At 43.0% G+C, this 16603-nt stretch overlaps 1 protein-coding gene across 2 annotated transcripts; it reads left to right on the top strand.

The window, feature by feature from the left end:
* Positions 3817-13438, top strand: TMED2 (transmembrane p24 trafficking protein 2). Of its 2 annotated transcripts, XM_018061365.1 has the most exons (5): positions 3817-4115; positions 5830-6022; positions 6416-6436; positions 8574-8681; positions 11932-13438. In XM_018061365.1, the coding sequence occupies exons 1-5, from the start codon at positions 3936-3938 to the stop codon at positions 12054-12056; spliced, it is 627 nt and encodes a 208-aa protein (XP_017916854.1). In that variant the 5' UTR covers positions 3817-3935; the 3' UTR covers positions 12057-13438. The 2 variants fall into 2 exon arrangements, with proteins under 2 accessions (XP_017916854.1, XP_017916855.1); XM_018061366.1 differs by lacking the exon at positions 6416-6436 and having other exon boundaries at positions 3820-4115; positions 11932-12367.

Below are 16603 nucleotides of genomic sequence, written 5' to 3' on the forward strand. Positions count from 1 at the left end.
CTAATAATAGCCCCAAAGTAGAAACAACCCAAAGTCCATCAGTGGGTGATTGGCTAAACAAAATGTGGTCAGGGGGAATGGGGAATGGGATATGACTGCTAATGGGTCAGGATTTCTTTTAGGGGTGATGGTTGAACAACTCTGTGGGTGACAAGTCCTGATAACTTGTAGTTCTTTGAATTAATTTGTTTTCAAATCCTGAAATATTGTTGAAAGATACCTGATGACCAATTATGCATGCGTGCATGGGTGCTGAGTTGCTTCAGTTTTGTCTGACTCTTTGCAACCTCATGGACTGTAGCCCGCCAGGCTCCTCTGTCCATGGGAATCTCTAAGCAAGAATACTGGAGTGTGTTGCCATGCCCTCCTCCAGGAGATCTTCCTGACCCAGGGATCAAACTTTTATCTCTTACATCTCCTGCATTGGCAGGCAGGTTCATTGGCAGACGGGTTCTTCATGGCTAGGGCCACTTGGGAAGTTTGAGTAGTTATGACAAGGATGCTAAAAATAAAAACCTGGGCAAAGAAGAAAATATACCAAGTTTATAAAAATATACCAGATTATATAGTATTGTGATTAGAGTTACTTTTGTCTCTTTTCCAATTTTTAGATAGCACTGTTACTTTTATAATATAAAAATTTATAGATGACTTCTGGTGTCGTCTTTGGCTTGGCCCACCACCATGTTTTCAAAAATTGGAGTTGAATGTATTTATTTTATTTGCTACACTGAGTCTTAGTTGTGTCATGTAGGATTCTCACTTGTGTCATTTGGGATCTAATTCTCTGACCGGGAATTGAACCTGTGCCCTGCACATAGAAAGCATGGCGTCTTAGCCACTGGACCACCAGGGAAGTCCCCTGAATGTATTCAGATACAGAATCTATGCTCCAATTTGCCACAGTCCTTCCTACTCCTTATTGCCTTAAGCTGGTGCCATGTCTCATATAAACTGCCTGATCCCTAAAGTGAGTCCCTTGACTTATATAATAAAACTCCCATAATATACAATTCACTGTGGTTCAGTGATATGATAAATATTCACATTTTAAATCCCTGACAAGTGGGGTTAGAATGTTATTGAATCAGTTTGAAAATGAAAATTAGTATTTAATGTCTAGATAAAAATAGAATTGTTCTTGTCACTTTTCTACAGAGCTGGGTTGCTTGGGAAGTCAAAAAGATGATATTCACCAGTTTAATTCAGTTTAATAGGAAACCTCTGATGGTATTATAAGCAAAAAGAGACTTACTATAGGGAAATTGTTGTTGTTGTTGTTATTTAGTCGCTAAGTCTTCGTGTCTGACTCTTTTGTGACCCCTTGGACTGCAACCCGCCAGGCTTCTCTGTCCGTGGGGTTTCCCAGGCAAGAATACTGGAGTGGGTAAGCCATTTTCTTCTCCAGGGGATCTTCCTGACCCAGGGACTGAACCAGCGTCTCCTGCATTGGTAGGCAGACGCTTTACCACTAAGACACCAGGGAAGCCCACTATAGGGCTTCCAAATGGATTGGTGAAGCTGGAAGAGCAGGCTCTAGGCTGAGCCTCCTTCCAGTGATGGCTGCCAGGATGACACTGCAGAACTGACCTGCCAAGAGAAGCAGGGCCCTTGCCAGTTTGCAAGGTGCGGAATCAGGGGACCATTATTAGAACACTGCAGATGGTGACTGCAGCCATGAAAGTAAAAGACGCTTACTCCTTGGAAGAAAAGTTATGACCAACCTAGATAGTATATTCAAAAGCAGAGACATTACTTTGCCGACTAAGGTCCGTCTAGTCAAGGCTATGGTTTTTCCTGTGGTCATACAGAAGACTCTTGAGAGTCCCTTGGACTGCAAGAAGATCCAACCAGTCCATTCTGAAGGAGATCAACCCTGGGATTTCTTTGGAAGGAATGATCCTAAAGCTGAAGCTCCAGTACTTTGGCCACTTCATGTGAAGAGTCGACTCATTGGAAAAGACTCTGATGCTGGGAGGGATTGGGGGCAGGAGGAGAAGGGGACGACCGAGGATGAGATGGCTGGAAGGCATCACGGACTCGATGGACCTGAGTCTGAGTGAACTCCGGGAGTTGGTGATGGACAGGGAGGCCTGGCGTGCTGCAATTCATGGGGTCGCAAAGAGTCGGGCACGATTGAGTGACTGAACTGAACTGAACTGAGTTCAATAACATACCATCATAGCCAGGAAACTTCCATCATCACCCTAATTGTACTTATTTCTTGACACCTGCCCAGGAAACTGGATATTGGGCCATTACTGCCCCCTATTGCCTGTTAGTCTTTGAAGAAATAATTCCCCAAAACATGCACAGCCCATGGCATCATCTGATTTTCATGATAACTTTACTAGATAAGCAAAGAGTGTGGTGTCATATTTTTTACAGATAGGGAAATTAAGGTTCAGAGAGGTAATGGAACATAAATAAGGTCACACAGCTATGTGCAAAGCCGGAGTAACAACCCAGATCTCCTCATGCTCAGGCCAGTTCAGTGAACTTGACATGTCAACTACCATGTCATGGGTGAGGTTTTTTTTGTGGGGCTTCCCTGGTGGCTCAGAGGGTAAAGTGTCTGCCTGCAATGCAGGAGACCTGGGTTCGATGCCTGGGTCAGGAAGACCCCCTGGAGAAGGAAATGGCACGCCACTCCAGTACTCTTGCCTGGAAAATCCCATGGATAGAGAAGCCTGGTAGACTACAGTCCATGGGATCGCAAAGAGTCAGACACGGCTGAGTGACTTCACTTTCTTTATGGTAGGGCCTAAGAGTACAGCACACAAGCGCAGGTATGCAAAAACTAGTGCCTCGGGAGTGACTGGTAAATAAAGGACTGTAACTCCAAGCACAGAGGAAGGGGCTAGTATTGCGCAAGGGGGAAGTCTAGAGCTGACATTTGAGTTGGGTTTTGAGGGATGTGTAGGAGTACCTCAGGAGGCAAAGGGTGGGGAAAAAATTGTCTTAGTAGCTGGCAATATTTAAGGGGGTGCAGGGTGTCAGCAAGACTTTTGGGGAGGTGAGAGACTTCTTATTTTGGAGGATGTAGCCAAGGGAAAGTTTTTTTTGTGTGCATGTGGTTGTAATATAGACATACAGTAAAGCAAAAAATATGGAGCGCTACTCAAGGATACAGCTTGAGCTATTAAAAAAGCATATGTAAACACTCGTGTACCCATCGTTTAGTGACGATACGATAAAACATTTCCAACATCTTCCTGGAGTGAGTTGCCATTCCCTTCTCCAGAGGATCTTCCTGACCCAAGGATCAAAGCTGGGTCTCTCGCATTATGGGCGGGGTCTTTACCATCTGAGCTACTAGGGAAGCCTTTTACATGAACATCTACCCATCATTTAGTGACGATATGATATAACATTTCCAACATCGCGTAAGTTTCCCTCGTGCCCCTTCCCAATCTATACGCACCCGCGTCTTTCCCCCGTCGGTTTTTTTTGTTTTTTTGTTTTTTTTTGAGTGACAGGAAGTTAAAAGTTCAAAGCCTTTGGCTTCAGCCCCATCTCCTTATACTCCTATTGCTGCCTCCAAATCTTTCGCTATCTTTATGGATAATCCTAACAGCGTCTCGCACGAGGCAGAGGAGGTTTCTTGATACTACCGCTTTCTAGTATGGCCCATGGAAATTTAGGCAGTACATGAATGGAACTAGTGACGGAGACGATGGTTTCTGGTCCTTCTGAGCCACCGTCCAGGCTCGAGACGCGCGGAGCATTCTTGTCCCTCGGCGGCCGCCGTGCGTCCGTTACGTGGCAGCTACGGGCGCCAGCCAATCCGCGGCGCCCGCATCAGCCCCCTCGGGCGGCGCAGCCGGAAGGGGCGGAGCTGAGGCGGCGGCGGCTGAAAAGGCAGCGGTGGCGGCAGCGACGAAGGCGGCTCCGGAGGCCGCAGTCCCGGTCCTGGCTTCGCCCCCAGCCCCACCATGGTGACGCTCGCTGAGCTGCTGGTGCTCCTGGCCGCCCTCCTGGCCACGGTCTCGGGCTACTTCGTCAGCATTGACGCGCATGCAGAGGAGTGCTTCTTCGAGCGGGTCACCTCGGGCACCAAGATGGGCCTCATCTTCGAGGTGGCGGAGGGAGGCTTCCTGGACATCGACGTGGAGGTGCGGGCGCGCTGCCCGAAGCGGGGGCCCGCGGCCGCTCGGGGGTTGGCGGCGCCCGGGGCCCGCGTGGGGCCAGCGTGGAGAGCGGGACCCGGAGGCCGCTGTCCGATTCCAGGGAGGGGCCTGGGCCGCCACCCGGCGACCCCCTAACGGCCCTTTCCCTCGCACCCGCCCGGTTTCCGAGCTCCGCTCGGGAGACGGAACCGTTGCTTGGCTGCTTTGGATTCTCAGCTTGAACGGCTGGTTCCCTTTGGAACCCCTCGCCGAGCTTTGTCTACCAGGCGCCGCGTGTCATCTCTGGGCCCAGGAGGCGCTACACGGTCTTGTTTAGCTGATGGCAGGTCTCGATCCGGGCAGCAGCTGCTTCCCTTCCTAGCGCGAATTAAAGTTGGGACGTGGCATGGAAACTTCTGAAAAAGTAAATCGGAAGCTGTTGAGGAATGCTAGGTAGACGTTCGCGTTGTGTTTGCCTTTATTTTTCGTAGAAACGACCCGAGTTAACCCGTTCTTACGCAGACCTTCGGATACCTCGGTTAGTCATCTCTGATTAAGAGAGTGGAGTTGGGTTATGCGTTTTAGAAGTGATTGCAGTGAAGTATCTGTGGAGAAAACGGAAAATCGTTTTAAGAAACCAGCAGTCCCTAAATTTTGTCGTATATCATTTTCTTTAAACCAAAAGAATGACTCGCCTCTAACTTTTTTAAGGAAACCAGATGGAATGAATATTTAAACCTACGGGTTAGCATGATTAATTGTGTCTATGGGTTTTCCCATCTAACAGTTAACGTCAGCAGAGTTGGGCATAAATTACACAAAACAAGTGAAGTTCAGAAATAAGGGGATAATGGAGGTAATAACTGTTAAAATCAGCTAGGCTCTTAAGAGATCAGCTCTTTCAGTCTGCAGGTGGCACGGGCTTCATAAGAGGAACTACTTGAGCAAGGTCTAACAACTGATTTGGAGCACACTGGGATGAGAACATGGGTCTCTGAATTTCCAGTTTTCTAGTCTTTTTCCTTAAGTCCTCAGGCATATAAGATAAAGCAGATTCCTTCACCAGTAGGCAGTAATCAGTCAGGAAAACCTCAATGTGTAGGCTTGCTCAAAGTTCTTAGTTTTAAAAGAGATTTATTTTTTGTTGTTTTGATATTAATAGCTACATATTTGTCTGTTGGTGGTATTGGGCCACTTGAAGACAAGTGTATGGTGTGGTATCTGTTTCTGATTGGTTTACTGAGTTGGAAAATTAAGACAAATGTAGTCAGAGTTGAAAGGTATTCAGAGAGCCTTGTTTCTTAAATGGGAGAACTGTAGCCCAAAGAGATTACTGTCACTATCTGAAGTGGATCAAAGTTCAGGTTACATTTTCCTAGTGAATGCTTGACTGTCAATAGACATCACTTAATGATTTTATTTTTAAAATTATTTTTTAATGAAGTATAGTTGCTTTACAATGTTGTGTTAGTTTCTCCTGTAAAGCAAAGTGAATCAGCTATAGGTATACATGTATCCCCTTTTTTGGATTTCCTTCCCTTTTAGGTCACCATAGAGTATTGAGCAGAGTTCCTTGTACAATAGGTTCTCATTAGGTTATCTGTTTTATACACAGTATCAGTAGTATATCTGCATCAATCCCAATCTCCCAGTGTATTCCCTCCTCATTTATGATTTTGAATCTTTTGAGTTATCTCATGAATTTTTCTTCTGCCTCCAGATTACAGGACCTGATAATAAAGGAATTTATAAAGGAGACCGGGAGTCCAGCGGGAAATACACATTTGCTGCTCACATGGATGGAACATATAAGTTTTGTTTTAGCAATAGGATGTCTACCATGACTCCAAAGATAGTGATGTTCACCATTGATATCGGGGAAGCCCCCAAAGGACAAGACATGGAAACAGAAGGTTAGATGAACATTCTGAAGACTTATATCCCTTTCTCAGAGTTAATATTAGTCCTGCACGTTTTCTCCATCTGAATGTAGTATTTATTTTTGATGGCTTATTTTAGGTTCACTGACTGTCTTTACAACCAGAAACCTTTTGTGAAATATACTTTTTATTTATCCAGATCTTCTCGTTAGCAAAAAGAAATTATTGGAGGTTCATGTTTATATTTTAGTTCTTTCCAGTTGCCATTTCTGGCAGCAGGTAGGTTATACGTATCCTAGGTTGTTTGTTCTGTTAATTTGCCTACGCTGGTATATGCATCTTTAGTTGCTCATTTGTATAAATGACTACTTTAGCTAAACTTGTTGTTTTTGTATGTGTGTGTTTATATCTTACACTCTTCTTCAGGTGGTGGAGATACCTGGGATGGTATGTGGATTATTTTCTGACAGTCTTTCTGCGTATTTTTGTGGCCTACTGTCTAATTTCTGCTTTCCTTTCTAACCTGAGTCTGTTAGCATGACAGTGTTTTTTCTCCTAGTTTTAAAAAACCCTACAACTAATTTAGAGTTTTAGCGTGATTGTTTTTTTGTGGTTTTTGTTTTGTTACACACGAGATACAGGTAGGTATGTGAAACTTGATTAGACGTGAAATGCAGTTCTAGGAGCCACGTCTACCCTAGATAAGGTGACAAAAGCTTTGTCAGACATATGTTGCAGGTGGATTAATTTTTATTGCTCAGCTTAACAGCAGTGAGCCCTAAGTTGATTCTTCTGGATAAATTGTTTACCAGGAGCCTGTACATAAGGATTTTTTGGCTGGGGACCGAGGTGGGGTGGGCTGGGGGGCCATGGTATATTTCAGGACTTTTGGAAACTAGTAGTTTATTTCATAGTATTAATGTGATATAATTTGCCCTAGATAGTGAGCCTTTCATGCATTGGAGAAGGAAACGGCAACCCATTCCAGTTTTCTTGCCTGGAGAATCCCCGGGACGGGGGAGCCTGGTGGGCTGCCGTCTATGGGGTCACACAGAGTTGGACACAACTGAAGTGACTTAGCAGCAGCAGCAGCAGATAGTGAGCACTTCATAGAGTATTTACATAAGTAAGGTGAACTCTTTAGGCTTTGAAATCTATAGAATTTAAAGAATCATACTACTCAGAAATTTCTGTGCTTGCTTTTCAAGGCCATTTGCAGTTCAGCACTTGGCTAATTCTCAAGGAAAATTAGTTTTGAGGGGCTTTGACTTTGTTCATTTTCTGGAAAACAGTCCTTTCTAAACAGTTGGCTATTTAAATGTTGGCTGGTGAGTGTGAATATTTTCCTTAAATAATCCTTTAACATGATGTTTAACAGTCTAGCTTTTGCTTGTTCATATTGGTGAATGACAGCTATAAAATTAAGCTTTCCTCTAAAGCAGTGGTTCTCAGGATGTCTTTTGCTCCCCAGGGTACACTTGACAATATCTAGAAACATTTTTTATTTTCCTGAATAGGTTGGTGGCTGTACACTGCATCGGACACCTTCCCACCACAAAGAATTATGTGGTCTAAAATGTCCACAATGCTTCTCCTGAGAAACTCTGCTTTAAAGGTTCCACCTAGTGCATGGGCTTCTGAGATGGAGCTGGTGAGAGATTATTTGTGATTCCAGCCCAGCTGCTTTAAAATGGTAGAGGCTCTTGGCGTCTCATAAAAAATTTAGGATTATTTGTGGCAATTTGGAATTCTAGATGAGGCCGGGTTTTGGGCAATAGTGAAGAGACCCCTCTGATGGCAGTCTTCCCTTGTGGTGTATTTTTTTCCTACCTGTTTGTACATTGCCATAATACAGCATTACCTATAAGCATACACTTAAATTCTTCAGAACTGTTAGTTTACCTTGCTAAAGAGAATGCCTGGTTCTAGACCTTGAGCAGCTGAGAACTTGTATTTTCACTTGCAGTGTGTGCTATATTTCCCACTGTAGTGAAATGATTGCTTTGACTATAGTACTAGAATGTTGAATTGGTACAGATTTTCCCTAGAACATCTTCATGTGTTTCTCTGCTTAGCCTCATAAAGATTAAAAGTCAGCTTTTATACTTTTCCTAAATTAACATTAGAGTTACATGATTTTCAAGAGTAGATTTTTATTTAGTTTAAATATTGTTATTTGTAGGATTATTACTAGGGTGTTATTATTACGGTTTTGTTTAATTTGTATTTTGTGCCCCTCCTCCATCTTTTTTTTAATCTCCCCTATGGTTGGCAGTGAGTCTGGTGAACTACACTTAGCAATTTCTTAGAAGACATTTCTTAGGGCTGTGTTCCTTTAGTTAGTAAATGTTGTATAGCATTTTTCCTACTCTGAAAGAGGTTTCTCTACTGGGAACGAACTTTTAAAAAATTCTTGGGGGATTAAATTGTCATCAGTGGTCCAAAATGATGTCTGAGTCATTTCTGGAAAATGGCTGCTTTTGTATGCCTTCTCTGGAGGAGGTGTTTTTTTTCCCCTGGTTTAAGAATTTTTCAAAAAGAGATTGCCAGATATGTTCTAATCCATTTTCAAATCCTTTTGTAGCTCACCAGAACAAGCTAGAAGAAATGATTAATGAGCTTGCAGTGGCGATGACAGCTGTGAAGCATGAACAGGAATACATGGAAGTTCGAGAGAGAATACACAGAGCAAGTAAGTTAATGCTTTTGACTTTGCAGCAGTATCTGAGGGCCATGAATTGGTGACCTGTATTATCCAAGAGCTGGATTGTGTTTTCCTCATTTGGAAATTTTGGACACATAAACATACTAAGGGGTTGACTTTTAAAAAAGCACCTATGCAAAGATATTTGAGTATATACATTTGTTTGTAGAGCTTTGTATTAGACTAATTTATTATTATTTATTATTAGACTAATTTATTCTAAACCAAACCATGCTGTTTAGATTCAGCACTAGCTTTTATGAGTTTTAAAAAATGTGTGGTCAGCTAGGGAGTAAGCTAATGGTTTTCATAAAGCAGAAAGGAAAAACATAAAATGGACATTGTGTTGGTTTTAAATCCGATATCTGAAATTTTTGTTATCATTAATTACATGCTGAGGCTTAGTTGTTTTTCTAAAATCTGGGGTATGGTTTAATTCAAATAAAAAGCATTAAAACATGAATAGAGGTATTCACCAGGTAAAGATCAGTTTGGCTCCCAAGTTTGCAAACGAAGCTGTGAGTGTGTTTGTCTTCAGCAACATTGATAATTGGAATCCCACTCTAGGTTGCAAAGCCTGTTTTAACCCTTGGTATAGCACTAATTATGATCCTTTTGCATTTAAAATTAAAGAGGTACCATATTGATCCACAGATCAGATGATCATATTTTAGACTCAAGTCCACACCTGTCCAGCATCTTCGTCCTTCAGGTCACCCTTGGGGATGGGCCTCACTGGGTGCAAGCTCGTCTGTAAATGCAAAGTGGCTTATGTCCGAAGTCTTTGTTTTGAAGGTGGGGTAGGGAGTGGAGAGAGGAGTGACTCAAATAGATGAGAACAGGTTGAATTTCTCCAAGATGTAGTGTCTGTTCTTCCCACCCTCTTGCCTCCATTCTTGCCAGTGATGGAAAGGCATCTTTAGGACCTAGAGCCCAGACTTCCCCTATCCTTGGGAGAATAAGGAGTAGATGTGACGGACTGGACGGGTGCCTCTGTTCTTAGCTTTTTGGGGTGGACTGGGGCATGAGATGGACTGAGGCTTATATGCAGCCACTCTTGCCTCTTCCACCTCTTTCCTTCTCCTGGCCTGTGCTCTTAATCTTCTCACCTTCTAGGATCCCTACCTCCTCTCTATCACCTGTTGGTTATTTTTCTCCCAGGAGGGGGCCAGCCCATTCTGTGATGAGAAGGGCTCAGAACTTTCACTGCTTTGTAGCTCAGCTAGCACAGCAGCCAGAGAAGGCCCCCATCTTCTGGTGTCTGAAGGCATCCAACCTTTTTCTCTCATCCTTAATTGGAGTGGAGATACTCCTGAATTTGTTTCACAAACAAAATAGAATTTTAGACATTCAGTCTAATTTTATAAATCCAATAGTTCCCACAATGTTGTTTGTTTTTTGTATATCTTCCTATAACACTCACTCCTCAGAGATGGCTATACTGAGATTTTTTTAAAAACTACAGTGTTGTAATAGTACTGTTTTTAGATCAGGCTAACGTGTGACCGAGCTTCCCTGGTGACTTAGTGGTAAAGAGTCCTCCTGCCAATGCGGAAGACTTGGGTTCAGTCTCTGGATCGGGAAGGTCCCCTGGAGAAAGATGGCAACCTACGCCAGTATTCTTGCCCGGGAAATCTCATGGACAGAAGAGCCTGGTGGGCTAGAGTCCATGGGGTCGCTAAAGAAACAGACACAACTTAGTGACTAAACAACAACAACAGATATGTGAACGACATGAGAACAGCATCTTACGTACACATATTTTCTCCGATGATTGCTTTCCTGTTATATGCTTCAGTGTGTTCTATTTAAGTTTAAAGATGCATTTTTCTGTTATTGAAGGGAGAGATAAATACTTGTTTTTGTATGGTTAAGATGCTAGTCATTAAGTTATGCTAGAAATGGATTATAGTTTGCTTCTGCTGCTTCTGCTAAGTCGCTTCAGTCGTGTCCGACTCTGTGTGACACCAGAGACCGCAGCCCACCAGGTTCTCCCATCCCTGGGATTCTCCAGGCAAGGACACTGGAGTGGGTTGCCATTTCTTCTCCAATGTGTAAAAGTGAAGTTGCTCAGTCGTGTCCGACTCTTCACCACCCCATGGACTGCAGCCTACCAGGCTCCTCCATCCATGGGATTTTCCAGGCAAGAGTACTGGAGTGGGTTGCCACTGCCTTCTCTGTATAAAGTTTGCAGCAGAAGTAAATTTCATGCCATGGAATGAACATTAAAATTTCAGTGTTGGTGGTTTTTAGAATTCTAGTTAATGGTTTTGGGCATTTGTCTATTCTTACTCTGGGGGAAAAAAGTCATTTTCTTTCCTTGAGTAAGTATAACTTATCTTTCTGGAGTCATTTAATTGCTTTTCACTTCTTTTTGTGTGATCATCAGTCCAGCAGTTACTGCAATTCTAGTTTCTCTTTTTATAAATGATACATATACATCTAAAAATATGCCAGTTACTTATTCATCTCTCTTACTGAGTTGCTAATTATAATTGTTTTTAGTGTTGGCCATTTGCAGAAAAATGAGAAACTACCCAGTAGTTTTTAAACATTAAGGACTTTGATCAGGAGCTTGAAAGAATTTCACATAAATTGAGTGCTATAAATTAATATAGCCATACTACTCCTTTGATCAATTTCTTAGCTTAAAAATGGGGTAAATCCTGTAACTAGTTTAAGTTTGTCTGGTAACAGCTGTCAGCATTGGTCTGTGAGACTGAGAAAACTTTCGATCTAGAACCAACGCCAAATACATAGTGGGTGCTCAATAAATACTGAATAAATGTTTAAAGAAAAGGCACTTTGAAACATTTTAACTTAGTAGGTAGTGCTTCTTGGGTAATTTATCTTGAAAGAATAAGGTTGAATTTTCTGATTCAGCAAAAAGGATTCTAATGTTAGGGACTTTATACGTGTTAGAGAAAGAAGGTTGGATTGGGTTTTAACTCTAGAATGTGACCTTGGGCAAGTCATTTCTTCTCTGTTCTCGTGCATAAGCAGAGTGGATTTGACTGCTCCATTAATCTTTAAAGTCTCATTTAAATGTAAAACTCTGCTTTTAAGTGTGTTTAAGTGCTTGGGGACAAAAGACAAAGGTATTCTGAATACTGTGAATGTTGTGTGAAGTATTAACTATCACGTGAAGTTAAGACTAGGGGGTAATTTTGGATGTCTGTGCTGTTTCTTTTCTCTTGTTTGTTTTGGTGGTTAAATTTTGTTTGTTTGTCCTCAACAGTCAATGACAACACAAACAGCAGAGTGGTCCTTTGGTCCTTCTTTGAAGCTCTTGTTCTAGTTGCCATGACATTGGGACAGATCTACTACCTGAAGAGATTCTTCGAAGTCCGGAGGGTTGTTTAAAAGCCTTTTCCCCATAATCCCAAATTCATAATTCACTGTTTACCAAACATCTTGGTCATAATAATGTCATTAGTTTCTATGTTTTTATTTTCTGAACTGTATCTTCACAGCTTATGTTTCTTTGTGATTAATAGATATTGGGGGAAAACACTTCTTTTAGGAAAGCTATAGTGAAAATTTGACATTTAATTGGCATAAATTCATATTTGAATTCTGCCTCCATTATACAGGCCCTCCCAAAACTCAAACACTGTAAGCCGAATATAGATGTAGAGTCCTTAGTTTTCTTTCTTTTTATTTTCATTATAAAATACAGTTTGTTCAGGATAGTACTTTACTAAAATGACTCTATTCTTGGGATCCCTTATCCTTCAGTTCAAGTCATTAGAAAGATTCATTTTGTTGAGAAACAACAATCTGAATCTTGACATTTTCTATCCAGCTTGGTGGTAGAGCTCTATGACTAGAGTATGTGACCAGGTTGGTACTTTCAAACTTTGTCTATCTTATTTTTGCTTTAAAGATAAGACTTAAACCAACAACCTTTACCCACCCCTCCAAAGTTTCACTTTGAACCTTAGAACTCAATCACCTCCACTTAGAATTGTTGACACAAGCAGCTCATAACCATTTTTTGGTTTCTGCCTAACCTTGTAAGAAGTCTGTTAATGCCAGTTCTCTGGGTGTTTCAGCAGACAGTAGCTCTTTTTCTTTCTATGCTGGCGCATCCACCTTCTCTACTCTTGGCATGTAGGAGGCATGCATTCATGTAATTGGAAAAATCTGGATTTCTGATGCCAAAGGGTTAAAGCCTCTTGGATTTCTTTGCAGTGATATACAGCCACTATTTTATTTTTGATCAGTGGCATTTTGGCCACTGTTTAATTAGGGTACTGAACATCATTGTCAGTACTAGGGTTTTTGTTTTTCTTGGGTCTTTCTTTTTTGGCACATGTGAATTTTGTTTTGTATAGAACGAAACAACTTTCTTTTGGTCTCTGATGATGGGTTTAAAAATCAAGGAGCATCTGGTTTTATTGTGGGGATGATCCAGGATTATGTTGTGACTGATACATATTGGTTACTTGTACATTTTTTTTTTGGATCTTTGCAAGGGGAAAACTACAAGTAACGAGTTTTGTATAATTAAATTTGTTACAGGTTTTCATGTTCAGGGTAAACAATTTTTCAGCCTTGGGTGAAAATACTTGCAACAGTTTAAGGTGACTGAGTTTTACCTTAGGACAACTGTTGCATGCCAATTTGTGTGCGTGTGTGTGTGTGCAAACACTTCAAAATTGAGTTAAAAGATGTAAATTTAAAACTGGTTGTATATCTGATCTGCCCCACATTCAGTAAATAAACAGTTCTTTTTAAAAACAGCCTTGGTATTCTGTGTTTTATATATTTATGATTAATTCACATTTGTTAAATACCAGCTTTCTAATCAAAGCTGAAATGAGACATGTCATGGTTTCCCAGTAATGATGCCTGTTATAAACATCTGTTACTTTTTATGTCTGTAAACTTGATAATAGTAAACAGGAATCCAATTTTAGGTTTCCCTGTGTCGTTTCTTTGATGGGTCAGTATTAACATCTGAAGTATTTTTTTCTTTGGAACAAAAGTTTATTTTAACTCAGCCACCTGGTTTATGGTAGTTGGCAGTAAATTTAAAAGGGATTAAATGTTTCACCCAGGCCTCTCAGATGAGTGACTGATGTGACCAGAATCTAGATCCCTGCCTTGAGGAACCGTTCCTCTTCCTCTGCTGCACTAAGGGCCTGCTGGTAATAAAGGCACGGTTTCTCCAGCACGGTAATGTCCTGCGCCCATGCTAAGTGCTTTAGGTGGTCTGTCTCATTTATTCCTCAAAACATCCCATTACCTTGGGTACTACTATAATTCTCATTATGGAAATAAAGTCTTGGAAAGGATCCCCAGATCAGAAAATGAGTAAGTAGACCCCCAAATGCAAAAGCAGCTATGCTGTTTCCCTCTGTCTTTGGTTTCAGACCTGGCTGGAAATAGCTGTCAAAGGCATTTTAAGGATGTGATGATCCCATTAAAGTGAAAATGTTGCCTCAGGCTTTAGTCTCACCTAGTTTCAGATGACTGCAATTTACAGTCTGCTGCTAAGTCACTTCAGTCGTGTCCGACTCTGTGCGACCCCATAGATGGCAGCCCACCAGGCTCCCCCGTCCCTGGGATTCTCCAAGCAAGAACACTGGCGTGGGCTGCCATTTCCTTCTCCAATGTATGAAAGTGAAAAGTGAAAGTGAAGTCGCTCAGTCGTGTCCAACTCTTAGTGACCCCATGGACTGCAGCCTACCAGGCTCCTCCGTCCATGGGATTTTCCAGGCAAGAGTACTGGAGTGGGGTACCATTGCCTTCTCCAGCAATTTACAGTATTACTCCCATTTACTCATACTTTGGCCACGTCATATGAACACTTGACTCATTGGAAAAGAACTTGAAGCTGGGAGGGATTGGGGGCAGGAGGAGAAGGGGACGACAGAGGATGAGATGGATGGATGGCATCACCAAGTTGACGGACATGAGTTTGGGAAGACTCCAGGAGTTGGTGATGGACAGGGAGGCCTGGCATGCTGCAATTCACGGGGTCCCAAGGAGTCGGACAAGACTGAGTGAACTGAACTGAAAATATCTGGGTGACTGTGGTGCTACCAGTTGTAGTCACTGAAATAAAATAGAGGAAAATCCCCTTTATACAACTTTTAGTGGGGGAGATGAGCCTAGTCATATAAATTATATGGCATATTAATAATGTGTTATGGGGAGAAGTGAAAAAGGGCAAACAGTTTTAGTGATGATGAAGGGAAGGCATCACTGGTGACATTTCAAAAGTCCTCATGGATGTAGGAAGCAAGCCAAGCTGAAGATACGGGCTCAAGGCATAATAGTCTTAACCGAAACACAGTTGTGCCCAACTCTGCGACCCGATGGACTGTAACCCACCCAGGCTCCTCCATCCATGGAATATTCTAGGCAAGAATACCAGAGTGGGTTGACATTTCCTCTTCCAGAGGAGCTTCCTGATCCAGGGATGGAACCCAGGTCTCCCCCATTGTGGGCAGACTCTTTACTGTCTGACCCACCAGTGAAGCCCAAAGGCGAGTTCTTAACCACCAGACCACCGGGGAAGTCCCTGACTGGAGTGGGTTGCCCTGCCCTTCTCCAGGGGATCTTCCCTATCCATGATAGAACTCAGGTCTCCTGCACTGCAGGCAGATAACTTCACTGTCTGAGCAACTAGGGAAGCCCAGCCACTGGCAAAGCCCAACGCATAATAGCTGGTCAGTAAAAGTTCAACATTCAGAAAGCTAAGATCGTGGCATCTGGTCCCATCACTTCATGGGAAATAGATGGGGAAACAGTGGAAACAGTGTCAGACTTTCATTTTTGGGGGCTCCAAAATCACTGCAGATGGTGATTGCAGCCATGAAATTAAAAGATGCTTACTCCTTGGAAGGAAAGTTATGACCAACCTAGACAGCATATTGAAAAGCAAAGACATTACCTTGCCAACAAAGGTCCATCTAGTCAAGGCTACGGTTTTTCCAGTAGTCATGTATGGATGTGAGAGTTGGACTGTGAAGAAAGCTGAGCGCCAAAGAATTGATGCTTTTGAACTGTGGTGTTGGAGAAGACTATTGAGAGTCCCTTGGACTGCAAGGAGATCCAACCAGTCCGTTCTAAAGGAGATCAGTCCTGGGTGTTCTTTGGAAGGACTGATGCTGAAGCTGAAACTCCAGTACTTTGGCCACCTCATGCGAAGAGTTGACTCATTGGAAAAGACTCTGACGCTGGGAGGGACGGGGGCAGGAGGAGAAGGGGACGACAGAGGATGAGATGGCTGGATAGCATCACCGACTCGATGGAGTTAGTTTGAGTGAACCCCGAGAGTTGGTGATGGACAGGGAGGCCTGGCGTGCTGCGATTCATGGGGTCGCAAAGAGTCGGACACGACTGAGACTGAACTGAACTGAACAGCTTCCTGAATCAGTTGTACACGTGCATGAAACAATCCAGTAGTGAACACAGGAATAAGATACAGTGTTCTTATTTAGGTCTCTGACCTAACTTCATGGAAGTAAATCAATATTTATTTTCTCCCAGGCAGTGGATCCGCACCATCAGTCTATTTTGCCTATCTAGGGCTCCGGAATTGGGGTACATTTCTGTCCACTCCCTCCGGACCTACTGTCCTTTGGCCAGGATGCGGTGTTGTGCTGCCATCTGTCTCCGACTGGCGGGGACCTCCGACCGGCGGGGAGAGTGTGAGAGCCGGGGCAAAATCCCTCCCGCCCAAATGCCTGCTCGGTGTGGAAAGGCGCCCGGAGCCTAGGCGGTTGCACTGGACGAATGGCACTACTCCAGCCGGGTTCCCGCCGCCCGGTTTTATTCGCCAGAAGTCGGCTTCCCACTCTCCTTCTCCAAAGGTGCCTTTCCCGCCTTCCGGATCTTTGTGAAGGGGGTGCGGTTTCCGGGCGGCCGGCTTGGCGAACGGAAGCGGAAGTGCTCCC

This window comes from Capra hircus, chromosome 17 (assembly GCF_001704415.2).
Source record: "Capra hircus breed San Clemente chromosome 17, ASM170441v1, whole genome shotgun sequence".
In the NCBI taxonomy this organism is placed as follows: domain Eukaryota; kingdom Metazoa; phylum Chordata; class Mammalia; order Artiodactyla; family Bovidae; genus Capra; species Capra hircus.